The sequence below is a fragment of the Salvelinus alpinus genome, chromosome 14 (assembly GCF_045679555.1).
Source record: "Salvelinus alpinus chromosome 14, SLU_Salpinus.1, whole genome shotgun sequence".
NCBI classification, from domain to species: Eukaryota; Metazoa; Chordata; class Actinopteri; order Salmoniformes; family Salmonidae; genus Salvelinus; species Salvelinus alpinus.
This window is the reverse complement of record NC_092099.1, coordinates 26,872,233-26,890,348: the sequence shown is the minus strand read 5'-3', so window position 1 is coordinate 26,890,348 and position 18,116 is coordinate 26,872,233. Positions and strand designations below refer to the sequence as shown.

The 18,116-nt window shown below is 45.5% G+C and overlaps 1 protein-coding gene across 4 annotated transcripts in view; it reads right to left on the bottom strand.

Moving 5' to 3' along the window:
* Positions 1–167: 167 nt before the first annotated feature.
* The window catches only part of LOC139538675 (protein TFG-like), a 28,379-nt gene continuing 10,430 nt past the window's right edge, over positions 168–18,116 (bottom strand). For 2 of the 4 annotated variants that reach the window (XM_071341007.1, XM_071341008.1), the window contains exons 5-8: positions 17,307–17,477; positions 17,011–17,157; positions 1,927–2,010; positions 168–1,751 (exon numbers count right to left, since the gene is read on the bottom strand). In XM_071341007.1, coding sequence (XP_071197108.1) covers positions 1,342–1,751; positions 1,927–2,010; positions 17,011–17,157; positions 17,307–17,477 — 812 coding nt within the window. In that variant the 3' untranslated portion in view covers positions 168–1,341. Of the gene's footprint in view, positions 1,755–1,926; positions 2,011–17,010; positions 17,158–17,306; positions 17,478–18,116 lie in introns of all 4 variants that reach the window. The other 2 variants (XM_071341005.1, XM_071341006.1) reach the window with 1 other exon arrangement.

Sequence of the window (18,116 nt, the reverse complement as noted above, 5' to 3'; positions counted from 1 at the left end):
ACAAAACAGCAACACCAGCATTACCACACTTTTCCAAATCCACCTAGATGGGAGAGGAAAGGCTCTCGAAAGCTAAGCTTAACACGGAGCCGTGAACTCACAAACCACAGTGTGAGGGGAGGGAGAGAGGGAAAGAATCAAAAACAAAGACAGACAAAACTTCAAGCTGGGTTTCAAAGCCTTTATTAGGTTCCAGAGAAAATGCTAGTTCATACATAAACTAAATGTCACTTCAAGGTGGAATTTCTGATTGATATTAGTACAAACCAGTGAGGAAAATAAAGAGCAATAAACAATGAGGTGATTTAAGAGGCTAAACATGGTAGGATTCTTCTGGAGGATCAAAACTACCCCCTCCCATAATTCAACACCCAGCTAGTGTTCTCAACCAAAGGGCAGATTCCATGACACATCACAATACCAACATGGCGGTGAGGAAAACAAATTATATAACATTTAAAAAAAGGTTGAACACTTTCACTAGTCTCTCATACACACATCTGTAGACGCGCTTCCGCAAACTACTGTCTATCCCAAAACCAGTTAAATACAATACGAATCAACGTCCTCGGTTGACCAGCGTATACAGATGCATGTATGCATTACAGATGTCAGACTAGCAAAATAAAATGTGTGAAAAGAATATAAACAGCTTTCATACACCAGCCTGTTTTAGTCTTTCCAGGTGAGTGTACTTACAGACTGACTACATGTTCACAATGACAACACAGGGCTGGAGAGTGAGGGTGGGGCTTAGAGCTGGGCGATACGGACACAAATCCATATTACGATAAATTACTGAATTATCACAATAACGATTAATAGAACGATAAGTTTAGAACATTAATGTGCACCCGTAAGTCTACTTCTGTATTTTACCTATTTTAACTACTACTACAACTTTAAAATGTTGTAACTATCAAAAGTAATGTTGGCAATAGCCCTTATTAGCAAACTTATTTAATTTCAAACTTCACATTTCTCTAGTATAGGCTACTTATTGTGGTTATTGATATCAGTAAAATGTCCTCGATAAATGGTCAGTGTTGATAATTTTTGGTTTATCGTCCCAGCTCTATTAGAGTACATTGTGTGTCATACAGCAGGGCCATAACACATCGGTATCTGTGTGTGTGTGTGAGTGGGGTGAAGGGGCGAGACAGAATACAAACAGACGATCAGACTGAGGGTTTGTAGCTTGTTTGGGATATACACTCCTCAATATCTGAGGACTGAGAGGGATGGACAGATTAGCAGACCATGTTTACCGAACCCAAGCCTAACAGCCAGGACACGCAAGGGAGGGGTGGGTGGATAACATTCCCCGTTCCCTCCCCTCTTTTACCGGTACCCGGGACCAGGCTGGGCGTAACCCGAGCCGAAGGGGGGGCGGTTGCGGGCGTAGGGGTTTGACACCCCAGGAGGGGGGGTGACGTTGCTACTGGGGGTAGGGGTGTAGCCGGGACGGGGCTGGTAACCCTGGCTAGGCTGGGGCTGGGAGCCTGAGGGCAGGCTGTAGTTGGCAGGCTGGTTGGCCTGGGAGGTGTAGTTTTGGGGAGGGAAGACCCCTGGGGGGTACTGCTGTGCACCCTGAGGTGGAGGAGCCTGCTGTTGGCCTCCCTGGAAGCCGGGGGCTGGGGTCTGGCCAGGCGCGGGGGCCTGGGAGGTGGGGGCAGGGTAGTTCTGGAAAGGTTGCTGCTGTTGGGGCTGAGGGCCGCCAGGTTGCGGGGCCCCAGGCTGGGGGGTGTATCCTGCTGAGAGAGCGAGACCGAGTTGGGGAGAGAAGTAGAGTATAACTTTTCGTTGTGATCCATTTCTCATTCATAGCATCATTTCTGTGAAGCTCTGGGCCATTTTTATAAGATTAGCCTGTCCTTCTTGGACCTTTTCTAAAGGAAAGAGTGATGAGGAATGAGTGTGTCTTACCAGGGTACTGCATGCCATACTGCTGCTGTGGTGCTGGCTGCTGGGGTGGGTATCCACCTGGGGCCTGGTACTGGTACATCTGACCTGGAGAAGGAAGACAGACATCAGTTTGATTTCTGGAGAAAAGAAAAAGCACACGGCTAGAATCGGACAGGATGGGCTTAGTGCAAACAGCTCCAACCACTATAATTTAAAAAAGGATGGGTTCCTCAAGGCCCTGCACTCAGACAACGCTCTATGGCACATCACAGTCAGCTGTACAGATCTAAGCTAAACAAAACTTTGCTCCCTTGCTCGCTCTTACATACACACATTTATTTGGATAGACCAGTGTGTATTGGGTCAAAGCGAGTGTCGTCTGTCTAAACAGGTCTGTGTCAGTAGACAGCCACTTTCCTCCCAGCTTTTATTAGCCATGACCTCACGTCTAACTGTGTGTGTGTGTGTGTGTAGTCCGTGTCCCATTTAATAAAAAACTCTAGAATTGCATGTCCCCTTAATAATGTGGACTGAGGAGTGGGTTTAAGAGAGTCTAAAATAAAAGCAAACTACACTTGCAAAACACTGAAACCATTGGCCAACTAAAGTTTTCCAATGAGTCTCACCATGTTCAGCAAACATGTAGAGTTGGCCACCAGTGTATTCCCTTTACAAGGCCTGTATCGCACTCCCAAAGCACCTGGCGTGTAAAGTAGGGCGACGACGTATTAAAAACACAAAGAGTAAAAGGATAATGAGAGAAGGCTGGTTTACGGTTCACTGGTTTTTCATGTGCCAGTTAAAGCGGAGCGTTGATTTTCCACTCTTGGAGAGGGCTCGTAACAGAGCCCTATGGAACTCCTTTGTGAGGGAATAGGGCCTGGAGATTGGTGCTAGTCTATCAGTAGGTTAATGAAGCAGTAATTTATGTGATAGTTCACTCAAGAAAGTGGCTGAAAGATACAACAAAAATTTGCACACATACAGACACACACTTGTTCATTACGATAAATAACCAATAATGTCCTATGAGAAAATGGTGAAGCTTGAAATGAAATAACTGTACTAATATGGGTGATTGTTGATGGGACAATTGATAGCTACAACTTTTAAAGTAGTAGTAGTTTTAAATGGGTAATATGAATATTTTTCATTCAATATATTGTTATAATTCTGTGAATTTGTTTTTTTCTTCCTTCTTCCATATTGCCCAGCTCACAACCACCACACCGGGGTTTCCATTCAAAAAAGAAAGTGGCGCGTGACAACGTGTTCTGGAAGATTTCAATTTACTGTCCATTTGAGAAATGTACCAGGACCATATGCACTGGGTGAGTAACCCATTAGAGCGTCCACCCACGGTGTTCAGAATGACAGAAACCACATTTACATTATGGTAATGCATCTTAACAGAACACTCCTGTAATGAAGCAGACAAAACAATTTAAAGATTTGCCAAAATTCAATTTGCAGGAAAACACCATTCTAAAACACTGCACCTGATGCCAGCAGTATATGACAAATCTGTTAGAACCTTAGAGGGGGAACCTAAAGATGCAACAACTAGGATGGGTTGATATGACTAGGATTGTGTCTTCGGCTCCTGGACAACGAAAGAAAGTTGATATCAATAGAACAGGAGAGAAATGGCATATGATGAGGAAGTCTTTCAAAAGGCGGCGCGTGTGGCAGAAAGTCTAGCTGATTAAGTTGCGGCTGTCAGTGAAAAGCATCGAAACTGTGTGTGAAGAAGTGTCTTGAGTATAACTTTTAAATGTTGAGACAAGGTGTGGCGATGATAGCCTATAGGCGTCTCTCCCCAGGATGCACTCAGCTGTCTCCTGCCAAATCTTGTGCATTCATTGTGGGAATTGTTTGCCCTTTGTTTATTTTTTTAATCAATTTTACCTGTAGTAAATGTACCGTTAATCCCTGTCATCTGGTTACAATAATTTCTGTTAATGCATTGTATTACTACACTCGAACAAAAATAAAACATAACATGTAATATTTTTTAAGATTTTACTGAGTTACAGTTCACATAATGAAAGCAGTCAATTTAAATAAATTCATGAGGCCCTAATCTATGGATTTCTCATGACTGGGAATACAGATATGCATCTGTTGGTCACAGATACCTATATACAGTGGGGCAAAAAAGTATTTAGTCAGCCACCAATTGTGCAAGTTCTCCCACTTAAAAAGATGAGGCCTGTAATTTTCATCATAGTTGAAGTGTACCTATGACAGACAAAATGAGAATTTTTTTTCTCCATAAAATCACATTGTAGGATTTTTAATGAATTTACTTGCAAATTATGGTGGAAAATAAGTATTTGGTCAATAACAAAAGTTTCTCAATACTTTGTTATATACCCTTTGTTGGCAATGACAGAGGTCAAACGTTTTCTGTAAGTCTTCACACACTTTTGCTGGTATTTTGGCCCATTCCTCCATGCAGATCTCCTCTAGAGCAGTGATGTTTTGGGGCTGTTGCTGGGCAACGCGGACTTTCAACTCCCTCCAAAGATTTTCTATGGGGTTGAGATCTGGAGACTGGCTAGGCCACTCCATGACCTTGAAATGCTTCTTACGAAGCCACTCCTTCGTTGCCCGGGCGGTGCGTTTGGGATCATTGTCATGCTGAAAGACCCAGCCACGTTTCATCTTCAATGGCCTTGCTGATGGAAGGAGGTTTTCACTCAAAATCTCACAATACATGGCCCCATTCATTCTTTCCTTTACACGGATCAGTCGTCCTGGTCCCTTTGCAGAAAAACAGCCCCAAAGCATGATGTTTCCACCCCCATGCTTCACAGTAGGTATGGTGTTCTTTGGATGCAACTCAGCATTCTTTGTCCTCCAAACACAACGAGTTGAGTTTTTACCAAAAAGTTCTATTTTGGTTTCATCTGACATTCTCCCAATCTTCTTCTGGATCATCCAAATGCTCTCTAGCAAACTTCAGACGGGCCTGGACATGTACTGGCTTAAGCAGGGGGACACGTCTGGCACTGCAGGATTTGAGTCCCTGGCGGCGTAGTGTGTTACTGATGGTAGGCTTTGTTACTTTGGTCCCAGCTCTCTGCAGGTCATTCACTAGGTCCCCCCGTGTGGTTCTGGGATTTTTGCTCACCGTTCTTGTGATCATTTTGACCCCACGGGGTGAGATCTTGCGTGGAGCCCCAGATCGAGGGAGATTATCAGTGGTCTTGTATGTTTTTTTTAATTTTTAATTTATTTCACCTTTATTTAACCAGGTAGGCTAGTTGAGAACAAGTTCTCATTTGCAACTGCGACCTGGCCAAGATAAAGCATAGCAGTGTGAACAGACAACACAGAGTTACACATGGAGTAAACAATAAACAAGTCAATAACATGGTAGAAAAAAAAGAGAATCTATATACAATGTGTGCAAAAGGCATGAGGTAGGCAATAAATCGAATAATTACAATTTAGCAGATTAACACTGGAGTGATAAATCATCAGATGATCATGTGCAAGAAGAGATACTGGTGTGCAAAAGAGCAGAAAAGTAAATAAATAAAAGCAGTATGGGGGGTGAGGTAGGTAAATTGGGTGGGTAGTTTACAGATGGACTATGTACAGCTGCAGCGATCGGTTAGCTGCTCGGATAGCAGATTTTTAAAGTTGTTGAGGGAGATAAAAGTCTCCAACTTCAGAGATTTTTGCAATTCGTTCCAGTCGCAGGCAGCAGAGAACTGGAAGGAAAGGCATCCAAATGAGGTTTTGGCTTTAGGGATGATCAGTGAGATACACCTGCTGGAGCGCGTGTTGCGGGTGGGTGTAGCCATCGTGACCAGTGAACTGAGATAAGGCGGCACTTTACCTAGCATAGCCTTGTAGATGACCTGGAGCCAGTGGGTCTGACGACGAACATGTAGCGAGGGCCAGCCGACTAGGGCATACAGGTCGCAGTGGTGGGTCGTATAAGGTGCTTTAGTAACAAAACGAATGGCACTGTGATAAACTGCATCCAGTTTGCTGAGTAGAGTATTGGAAGCTATTTTGTAGATGACATCGCCGAAGTCGAGGATCGGTAGGATAGTCAGTTTTACTAGGGTAAGTTTGGCGGCGTGAGTGAAGGAGGCTTTGTTGCGGAATAGAAAGCCGATTCTTGCTTTGATTTTGGATTGGAGATGTTTGATATGAGTCTGGAAGGAGAGTTTGCAGTCTAGCCAGACACCTAGGTACTTATAGATGTCCACATATTCTAGGTCGGAACCGTCCAGGGTGGTGATGCTAGTCGGGCGTGCGGGTGCAGGCAGCGAACGGTTGAAAAGCATGCATTTGGTTTTACTAGCGTTTAAGAGCAGTTGGAGGCCACGGAAGGAGTGTTGTATGGCATTGAAGCTCGTTTGGAGGTTAGATAGCACAGTGTCCAAGGAAGGGCCGGAAGTATATAGAATGGTGTCGTCTGCGTAGAGGTGGATCAGGGAATCGCCCGCAGCAAGAGCAACATCATTGATGTATACAGAGAAAAGAGTTGGCCCGAGAATTGAACCCTGTGGTACCCCCATAGAGACTGCCAGAGGACCGGACAACATGCCCTCCGATTTGACACACTGAACTCTGTCTGCAAAGTAGTTGGTGAACCAGGCAAGGCAGTCATTAGAAAAACCGAGGCTACTGAGTCTGCCGATAAGAATATGGTGATTGACAGAGTCGAAAGCCTTGGCCAGGTCGATGAAGACGGCTGCACAGTAATGTCTTTTATCGATGGCGGTTATGATATCGTTTAGTACCTTGAGCGTGGCTGAGGTGCACCCGTAACCGGCTCGGAAACCGGATTGCACAGCGGAGAAGGTACGGTGGGATTCGAGATGGTCAGTGATCTGTTTGTTGACTTGGCTTTCGAAGACCTTAGATAGGCAGGGCAGGATGGATATAGGTCTGTAACAGTTTGGGTCCAGGGTGTCTCCCCCTTTGAAGAGGGGGATGACCGCGGCAGCTTTCCAATCCTTGGGGATCTCAGATGATACGAAGGAGAGGTTGAACAGGCTGGTGATAGGGGGTGCGACAATGGCGGCGGACAGTTTCAGAAATAGGGGGTCCAGATTGTCAAGCCCAGCTGATTTGTATGGGTCCAGGTTTTCCAGCTCTTTCAGAACATCTGCTATCTGGATTTGGGTAAAGGAGACGCTGGGGAGGCTTGGGCGAGTAGCAGCGGGGGGGGCGGGGCTGTTGGCCAAGGTTGGAGTCGCCAGGAGGAAGGCATGGCCAGCCATTGAGAAATGCTTGTTGAAGTCTTCGATTATCACGGATTTATCGGTGGTGACCGTGTTACCTAGCCTCAGTGCAGTGGGCAGCTGGGAGGAGGTGCTCTTGTTCTCCATGGACTTTACAGTATCCCAGAACTTTTTGGAGTTAGAGCTACAGGATGCAAATTTCTGCTTGAAAAAGCTGGCCTTTGCTTTCCTGACTGACTGCGTGTATTGGTTCCTGACTTCCCTGAACAGTTGCATATCGCGGGGGCTCTTCGATGCTATTGCAGTTCGCCACAGGATGTTTTTGTGCTGGTCGAGGGCAGTCAGGTCTGGAGTGAACCAAGGGCTATATCTGTTCTTGGTTCTGCATTTTTTGAACGGAGCATGCTTGTCTAATATGGTGAGGAAGTAACATTTAAAGAATGACCAGGCATCCTCAACTGACGGGATGAGGTCAATATCCTTCCAGGGTACCCGGGCCAGGTCGATTAGAAAGGCCTGCTCGCAGAAGTGTTTTAGGGAGCGTTTGACAGTGATGAGGGGTGGTCGTTTGACCGCGGACCCGTGGCGGATACAGGCAATGAGGCAGTGATCGCTGAGATCTTGATTGAAGACAGCAGAGGTGTATTTGGAGGGCAGGTTGGTCAGGATAATGTCTATTAGGGTGCCCATGTTTACGGATTTAGGGTTGTACCTGGTGGGTTCCTTGATGATTTGTGTGAGATTGAGGGCATCAAGCTTGGATTGTAGGACTGCCGGGGTGTTAAGCATATCCCAGTTTAGGTCACCTAACAGAACAAACTCTGAAGCTAGATGGGGAGCGATCAATTCACAGATGGTGTCCAGGGCACAGCTGGGAGCTGAGGGGGGTCGGTAGCAGGCGGCAACAGTGAGAGACTTATTTCTGGAGAGATTAATTTTTAAAATTAGAAGTTCGAACTGTTTGGGCATAGACCTGGAAAGTATGACAGAACTTTGCAGGCTATCTCTGCAGTAGATTGCAACTCCTCCCCCTTTGGCAGTTCTATCTTGACGGAAAGTGTTATAGTTGGGTATGGAAATCTCAGAATTTTTGGTGGCCTTCCTAAGCCAGGATTCGGACACGGCAAGGACATCAGGGTTGGCAGAGTGTGCTAAAGCGGTGAGTAAGGCAAACTTAGGGAGGAGGCTTCTGATGTTGACATGCATGAGGCCAAGGCTTTTTCGATCACAGAAGTCAACAAATGAGGGTGACTGGGGACATGCAGGGCCTGGGTTTACCTCCACATCACCCGAGGAACAGAGGAGTAGTAGGATGAGGGTGCGGCTAAAGGCTATCAAAACTGGTCGCCTAGAGCGTTGGGGACAAAGAATAAAAGGAGCAGATTTATGGGCGTGGTAGAATAGATTCTGGGCATAATGTGCAGACAGGGGTATGGTGGGGCGTGGGTACAGCGGAGGCAAGCCCAGGCACTGGGTGATGATAAGAGAGGTTGTATCTCTGGACATGCTGGTCTCAATGGGTGAGGTCACCGCATGTGTGGGGGGTGGGACCAAGGAGGTATCAGAGGTACGGAGAGTGGAACTACAGGGTCCATTGCAAACCAAAACAATGATAATGATAACTAGCCTGAACAACAGTATGCAAGGCATATTGATATTTGAGAGAGACATACAATAAGGCATAAAGTGATTGCAGGTCTTGATTGGGAGAGCTAGCTAAAACAACAGGTAAGATAACAGCAGCAATAACAGGGTGCTAGTCTAACACAGCAACAACAGGTAAAAATGGCGACGACTAGGCAGAGAGGGTCGGATTAACTACACACAGATCCTGAGTTAAAGCACAGAGCCGACAGATAAAACACAAATAAACAGAATGGAGTACCGTGAATTAATGGACAGTCAAGCATGCATCAGCTATGTAGCCAAGTGATCATAGTGTCCAGGGGGCAGCCGTAGATGGAGCAGGGAGGCCTCCACTAAGCTAGCACGCGGCGTTTAAAGTTAGTAGCCCGGGGGGTGGTCTGCTCAGACGGAGGGGGTCTGCTCAGTCGTGGTCGTGTCGACAGAGAATCCAAGCCAGATGGCGATAGAGAGGTTGTGAATTGTAGAATTGTGTTTGCTAACTGGTGCTAGCTTCGTGGCAGTGGCGCTAGCTGCGCTAGCCGCAAGCTAGCTGTGAGGATCAGAAGCAGTGGCTCAGGGATTACGGCAGGAATCCGGCGTTGTTGTCGAGAGACAGTCCGATGCTGGTAAATTGGTGAGTAATATCCAGGCTAATAACAGGGCTGGTGTCTGTGCAGAAGGTAAAAGCTACTAGCAGCGGCAAAAAAAATGGCTAAATTAGCTTGTAGCTGGTATTGTAGCCCAAGAATTCGCTGGTAGACCTCTTCAGCTAGCCGGCAGATGGGCCTAGCTCGAGGCTAGCTCAAGGCTAACTGGTGCTTGCTTCGGGACAGAGGTGTTAGCCAGTAGTAGCCACTCGGTTGCAGCTAGCTAGCTGTGATGATACGGTGTAATTGTCCAGAGCTTGCGTCAGGAATCCGGTGATGTGGTAGAGAAAAAGCAGTCCTATATGCTCTGGGTTGATATCGCGCTTGCAGACTGGCAGGTATTGGCCCGGTATTGAAGCTGGCTGAGTCCGAGTTGAGGGTGAAGACCGCAGCAGTGGCTAACTGACTACTAGCTAGTTATCTGGCTAGCTTCTGATTGGGGTTACGGTTCTAAAGTATAAAAAAATAGCAGGTCCGTACCACATTGGGTGAGGCGGAATGTAGGAATGTATATTCAGTTCCTAGATGGAAAGTGAAATTAAAATATATACGAAATGTATACGAAAAATACGAAGACTATTTACACGGGACAGGACAAAACAAAGACTCGTCCGACTGCTACGCCATCTTGGATTCTGTCTTCCATTTCCTAATAATTGCTCCCACAGTTGATTTCTTCAAACCAAGCTACTTACCTATTGCAGATTCAGTCTTCCCAGCCTGGTGCAGGTCTACAATTTTGTTTCTGGTGTCCTTTGACAGCTCTTTGGTCTTGGCCATAGTGGAGTTTGGAGTGTGACTGTTTGAGGTTGTGGACAGGTGTCTTTTATACTGATAACAAGTTCAAACAGGTGCCATTAATACAGGTAACGAGTGGAGGACAGAGGAGCCTCTTAAAGAAGAAGTTACAGGTCTGTGAGAGCCAGAAATCTTGCTTGTTTATAGGTGACCAAATACTTATTTTCCACCATAATTTGCAAATAAATTCATAAAAAATCCTACAATGTGATTTTCTGGATTTTTTTTCTCATTTTGTCTGTCATAGTTGAAGTGTGTACCTATGATGAAAATTACAGGCCTCATCTTTTTAAGTGGGAGAACTTGCACAATTGGTGGCTGACAATACTTTTTTGCCCCACTGTATATATAAAAAAAAATAGGGGGGTTGATCAGAAAAACAGTCAGTATCTTGTGACCACCATTTGCCTCATGCAGCGCGACACATCTCCTGTGCATAATGCACACGAGGCTGTGCATTATGCTGAAACATAAGGTGATGGCGGCGGATGAATGGCACAACAATAGGCCTCAGGATGCCGTTACGGTATCTCTGTACATTCAAATTGCCATCAATAAAATGCAATTGTGTTTGTTGTCCGTAGCTGATACCTGCCCACACCATAACCCACCACCACAGGGGACACTTCACAATGTTGACATCAGCAACCCGCTCACCATACACAACACCATATCTGCCATCTGCCCAGTACAGTTGAAACCGGCATTCATTTGTGAAGAGCACACTTCTCCAGTGTCAGTGGCGAGCACTTGCCCTGTCGGTTACGACGCCGAACTGCAGTCAGGTCAAGACCCTGGTGAGGACAACGAGCACGCAGATAAGCTTCCCTGAGACGGTTTCTGACAATTTGTGCAGAAATTCTTCAGTTGTCCAAACCCACAGTTTTCAGCTGTCTGGGTGGCTGGTCTCAGACGATCCCGCAGGTGAAGAAGCCAGATGTGGAGAACCTGGGCTGGCGTGGTTACACGTGTAATGCGGTTGTGAGGCCGGTTGGACGTACTGTCAAATTCTCTAAACCGAAGTTGGAGGCGGCATTTGGTAGAGAAATTAACATTACATTATCTGGCAACAGCTCTGGTGAACATTCCAGAAGTCAGATTTGGGGGGGGGGGGTGCTGCTATGGTGACCAGTGAGCTGAGAAGGCGGGGCTTTACCTAGCAAAGACTTATAGATGACCTGGAGCCAGTGTGTTTGGCGATGAATATGAAGCGAGGGCCATCCAACGAGAGCATACAGGTCGCAGTAGTGGGTAGTATATGGGGCTTTGGTGACAAAACGAATGGCACTGTGATAGACTGCATCCAATTCGCTAAGTAGAGTGTTGGAGGCTATTTTGTAAATGACGTCGTTGAAATAGTCGCTTGGAGACGCTTAGTGTGACTCTGGAAGGAGAGTTTACAGTCTAACCAGACACCTAGGTATTTGTAGTTGTCCACATATTCTAAGTCAGAACCATCCAGAGTAGTGATGCTAGACGGGCAGGCAGCGATCGTTCGAAGAGCATGCATTTAGTTTTACTCCCTCACTAACTTTAAGCATCAGCTGTCAGACAATGCCAATTGCATGCTCCCTTGAGACATCTGTGTCATTGTGTTGTGACAAAACTGCACATTTTATTGTGGCCTTTGTCCCCAGCACAAGGAGCCCCTGTGTAATGATTAGAGATGCACGATCTCTCGGAATCAGACGATGTTAGCAAAAAATGCCAACATCGGCCCGATGTCTAGTTTAATGCCGATGTGCAAAACCGATGTCAAAGCTGACGTGCATACCTATTGACACCATGAAAAATGCAGCGCTACACACAAAAGCAGAAAAACACTAAGCGCACACTTCCAATAACTAAACAAGTTCAGCACTCATTTGAAATAATAAGAACATTTCAGCAAGACAACACAAAGGCAAAATCCATTAACGCCAAGATAATGGAAATCATTGCCCTAGACTATCAACCGTTTATTTCTCAATTTCCGCCTGAATGACGTGTCCAAAGTAAACTGCCTGATGCTCAGGCCCTGAAGCCAGGATATGCATATAATTGGTAGCATTAGAAAAAAAACACTTTGAAATTTGTATAAATGTTAAAATTACATAGGAGAATATAACATAAAAGATATTGTAGGAGAAAATCCAAAGAAAAACCAACTGGAATTTTTGTTGAGAGACCATGCTCTTACAATGGAAAGTGCAAGGGCATACTGGAAAATTAGCTCCCTGGATGCAATTCCTATGGCTTCCACAGAATGTCAGTAGTCCAAGTTCAAGGTTTCTGGCTTGTAACTTCAAAAACAAAGAAGAAATATCAGTTTTAGTACAGGGACCCAGTCTTGGAAATTCGTGTTTGCGCCCGCCATGAAGAAAGGACGCACCTGCTAAAATCGGTTTCCTATTGAACATACTTCTTTCCGTAAGAAATATTATAGTTTAATTACATTTTAGGGTATCTGAGGAGTAAATAGAAACATATTTTGACTTGTTGAAACAAAGTTTAGGGGTAGATTTTCAGATTCCTTTCTCTGTTGAACAAGTGGATTACTCAACTCGATGGCGCCAACTAAACTGACTTTTTGGGATATAAAGCAGGATTTTATCTAACAAAACGACACTACATGTTATAGCTGGGACCCTTTGGATGACAAATCAGAGGAAGATTTTCAAAAAGTGAATATTTAATCTCTATTTGTGAATTTATGAAACCTGTGCCGGTTGAAAAATATTTTGATGTGGGGCGCCGTCCTCAAACAATCGCATGGCATGCTTTCACTGTAATAGCTACTGTAAATCAGACAGTGCGGTTAGATTAAAAGGAATTTAAGCTTTCAACCGATATAGGACACTTATATTTACCTAAATGTTTAGTATCCATAATATTTATGATTATTTGAATTGTGCGTCCTCCAGTGTCACCGGAAGTTGTCCCGCTAGCGGGATGCCTAGCCCTAAGATTAAAACGTACAAAAAGTACTCGAGGCTGTGAACAGTGACAGTGCGCACCAAGGAAGAGAGGCCGCGGACAGAGCTGAAACTTCACTACTTGACATGTATGATGAAATCCTGGCTGAGAATGAAACGATTGAAAAACAAAACAGCAAGTAAGTGAAAGAAATAGGTTTTGATGATGTTTTACTGGTAATGGGGACAAATGCCAACAAAATACTTTGTCAGTGTGCTGTGTGTAACCTTTATTTAACTAGGCAAGTCAGTTAAGAACAAATTCTTATTTACAATGACGGCCTACCACGGACGACGCTGGGCCAATTGTGCGCCGCCTTATGGGACTCACACCCAGATGTGATACAGCCTGGATTCAAACCAGGGACTGTAGTGACCTCATGCTCGGAGATGCAGTGCCTTAGACCGCTGCGTTCGTGTGTGTGTAACTATTTAACTGTACTAGAATGCTTAAAAAAGGCAAAAAATATATATATTTTTTGGCAAGGAAATTATCAGTATGGCCAAAAAAGTCATATCGGTACATCCCTAGTAATTATCAAAAAGCTGATTTAAACAGCATGATATGCCACACTTGTCTGGTGGATGGATTATCTTGGCAAAGTAGAAATGCTCACTAACAGGGTTGTAAAAAAATGTGTACCCAAAATTGAGAAAAAAGGTTTTTGTGGATATGAAAAACTTGGGGATCTATTATTTCAGCTCATGAAACCAATACTTTAAAATGTTGCGTTTATATTTTTGTTTAGGATACTTTGGTGTTCATTTTCCCCAGGTCTGGACCAGATGAATGAACCATGTTTAATTCCTCCACCATTGCTTTTCCCTCAATTTTAACATGGTGCAAATTGTGAAAAGCCTATATGAAGAAACCAGATATATTGCACTGAGACATTTATGGAAAATGTCAACAGTTAAAATCAGTTACTTCAACAATAAGTTACAACAGGACAGTCAGTCTAAGGTTCACGGGTTAATGAGCCTATAATGAAGGGGGACAACAGCTGCAACCCCACCGTCAACCCCTGTAATGTGAGCACAATGGTGCTCCAGTGAGAATGACAATGTGTGTGTGTGTGTGGGTTGGCTGTTTTGGTCTCCTGCCTGCTATCCATCATGTGTATTACATAATGTGATGGAGGGATGGATGGGGCTGCCGTCAGGCCTCATTGGCCAGAGGACTTCATCTCTGATCTCTGCTCAGTACATTTAAATCCCAAAGGAAAGAGAAATCACTGGCTCTCTATGGAGAGAGACCGGCTGCCTGCACATGTATTCCTTCAACTGAACAGAAAACAGCTGGAAAAATCATTCTCTGGAATGCCATTGCTTGACTGTAGTTTTAGACTTTTGGGGATGTTTTCAAAAAGGAAAAGAGTTTATTGGTAGTCTGATAAAGTATCACCGTCTTTACTGAGGTGGGTGAACAGGTGTGCTATAACTGTTGGTTGTGCTCCTTTGAGACTATTCCTGGTCAACAATAAAATCGGTCTCCATTGTGTTGTGTTGACTTTGTTCATCTATAACCCAGGCACTCAGGGGAGACAGAGGGGCAGAGACGGTGTTGAATTTATGGGAACGTTTGGGGATCAAATTATCATCAGGCACACCATTGGAGTGTTGGGATTGGTGAAAACATGTCCATGCAGCCTGACGAGGCTGTCTGCCCACCAGCTGCAGCCCAGAGCCGCTCTCCTCCTTGGAAGTCTGGGAGAACCGGATGGAGGGACAAGCACAGCGAAGAAAATAGGAGGATGAACCCATGACGACGTCCAGAAGATGCCCTGCCATGACAGGGTTGGACTCAACATCTAAAAGGACAGCCAACCACATGGTAAGCGAGGTCACACTGAACCTAATAACTGCCAATGACCATTATATGACCATGCGGTCATTGATGGACAAACTAAAAGCGACCAGCACAAAGTGCAAGGGTCTGGAATTTATAGAGAATCACTGAGTTGTATAAGTAAGAACTAAGGAATAATTACTGTGTAACTTAAGACTCTTATGGGTGTCTTGGCTCTGCTAAACTCAACCCCAACCCCTTGGAGAAGCCTGAACACTGACCGAGCCAAAACCACTGGTCTGGGGAACACGGTCAAACCGTGACCATGTGGAACCTCAGTGTGTTCCAGGTGTGGTTTGGAGGTGCTGGTATGGTTCCTCTGAGTCACAGCTCAACGAGCCTACCGTGTGGATGTGTGTGTTCCAGCTGTGGTTTGGATCCCGTGGTGTGGTTGTCTGCGTGCTGCTTGTGGGTCTTTTTGGGTGAAAACGGATACGTCTCCAGAGATGGAGGCTACGGAGAGCCACAACATTAAAAAAAAGAAAAAGTGCATTCCAATGACAAAACATCACATGCAAAATAACGAACTCGCTAAATAAGAAGACTGACTCGCAACATTTTCCTCTGTCCCCTCCCTTACTGTTTCTGTCCGTCTCATATATTGAGATGCCAAACCCTAGGACACATACACCTAGCCATCTGGTAACAGAGTTAACTCGCCAGCAGGGCACACCTCTGTGTTGATTCCATAACACCACCATTATGGGGAAACCCAGTAGGTCCGAGAGGAAAAGCTCAGGGAAGGTCTGGTCGGGAAGGCAAGATAACACCAAAAACCATTTCCCCCTAAAAACACGACCCCAAAGTAGCTCGCAACTAGAGACTACAGAGATGACTGCTTGATTTTAAATTTTTATTTCCCCACCTCAGTCTGATCTGATCCCTTGTTCATGCATCTCTCCGTTAGAGGGGCCGAAGACTGCGGACATCCCATTTTCCAAGAACTACATGATGTTCATGGTGGAGTGCAGATAGCAGGAGGGGATTCTACATGAAGAGTTGTCTGGCTGACTAAGATGGATGCCAAGATCATGAATATACTGTTTATACAGTTGATTAAGTCACTTCCGTGAACAGTTTCTCTGTGTCTGTGATAACATGGAATTCCTCATTAAATCTAAAATGTGCTTACATACAGTCTTATGTTACAGAGACATCATCCACTAAATCACAGCATGCAGAGTGTAAAATAAATAAATAAGGTACCGGATTCAGGACTGGGGAACTGGCCAATCCAAGTGCAACATCCAGCCATCACCAAGTCAGATAGAGTTCTGCTGCATTAAATCCCCTACCAAGATGGCAGTTCCACTTCATTCCAACAGCTTGACAAACAATGAATACAAGTAGAGCAATCTATTCCTCCTGTTTGTGGTTGTAGACAAGCCCGAGCAGTGAACATCTGGGTTAAACCATTGTGAAACTGACTCGCCCATAAAGTTATAAATGTCTGTAGTGATGAGGTGAAAACAGAGCAAAAAACAACAACTGTGGTAGTGACTGGGAGTAGTGACAACTCTACTGGGACAGAACGGCCCAATGCTGCAACGCAAAAGAAGTGTTCCACAACACACTGACTGGGTCAAGGCTGCCCTTAGGCACTGCACAGGTCTAGGATCAGTTTAAAGCACAAACTGAAATGGGGTAACTCTTGGGACAAATTAATTATCCTGTTTTGACAGGACAAAGCAACAGAGTCAACGCACGCACACACACTTTTTAGGGGTCTCAGTGGACCCCAGGTATTTGGAGGTGCTAAACCACCCACACTGATAATCTCTCAAACAGCTATTACAACCCCCCCCCTCCCACACACACTTAAGTTGTCATGGTTTTGTGATGCGTTTCCAGGGACATAAACAGCCATTAAACCCACTTTATTTACAGACACCACAAGTGTTGTACTCTCCTACTGCACAATTCCTCAGATCACACCGTTTCCTACATATATTCACTCATGCAGAGCTATGGTGTGTTGGCATGCGAGTTTCATGGTAATTTAGAATGTGTGTGTTCCTAACCGTCCATAGCTGCTGGGGGTCCCTGCTGTACCCCTGCATAGGGGGCCTGTGGCTGGGGGGGCACCCCGGGTTGGGGGGCGGCAGACGAGGATGAGGCAATGCTGTCTGGAGTACCTGACCGCTCGTCAGCCAAGACACCTGGAGGGGCTAGATAAGAGATAGCGAAAGGGTATGTGAAAAATAAAACAGGGTGGAGAGTGAGGGTAAGGTGTGTGACAACAATGTAGTCAGAAGACTGCATAGAAAGTACAAACATAAAGCGAAAAAAAGAAATTGCATGGCAACGATGGAATTACCTGGGACCTGGTCCTCACTCAGGCCGAAGGCGGAGATGACGTTCTTGCTGACCTCGCCCTGGTTCTTCAAGGGGTCGAAGGCCGACATGCTGGCCGCGCTGACTGGGACCGGGGCCTGCTTCATTGCTGCTTCTGCTGCCACCGCCCTCCCCTCATGTCTATCCACCAAGTCTGGAGAGAGGGAGTGGAGGGTAGTGGAGAGAGGGAGTGGAGGGTAGTGGAGAGAGCGACACGTGTCAACACACAATCACAAGAAGACATAGACAAAGATGCTAGAGAAGCACACACACACACGTCAGTTTGAGGCAGAGAGAGTTGTTCATAAATAGTTCAATTATCGTTAATCATTGAACAGTCAAACCACTGTGTAAGTAGCGCTTACGAGGGCTTTCATGGGTATATTCTCCTAACCCTGGGATGTTACCACACCAAAGGAAACACCTTGTTAAAAAACTAAAAAAACTTACACACTTCTCTCCTCTACGCCTCGGATAAACAAATCCACCTGTTGCCGGCCGCCACACGCCAGCAAGCTAACAACGCTGATGCAACGCATCCTGGGAAACTGCCCCTGGCATAAAGACTCATACTGACAGTCGTGGCTGCTTTGCGTGATGTATTGTGGTCTCTACCTACCTAATGTTGCTGCCATGCTGCGCGGTCATGTTGCGTTGCTGCCATGCTGCGCGGTCATGTTGCGTTGCTGCCATGCTGCGCGGTCATGTTGCGTTGCTGCCATGCTGCGCGGTCATGTTGCGTTGCTGCCATGCTGCGCGGTCATGTTGCGTTGCTGCCATGCTGCGCGGTCAT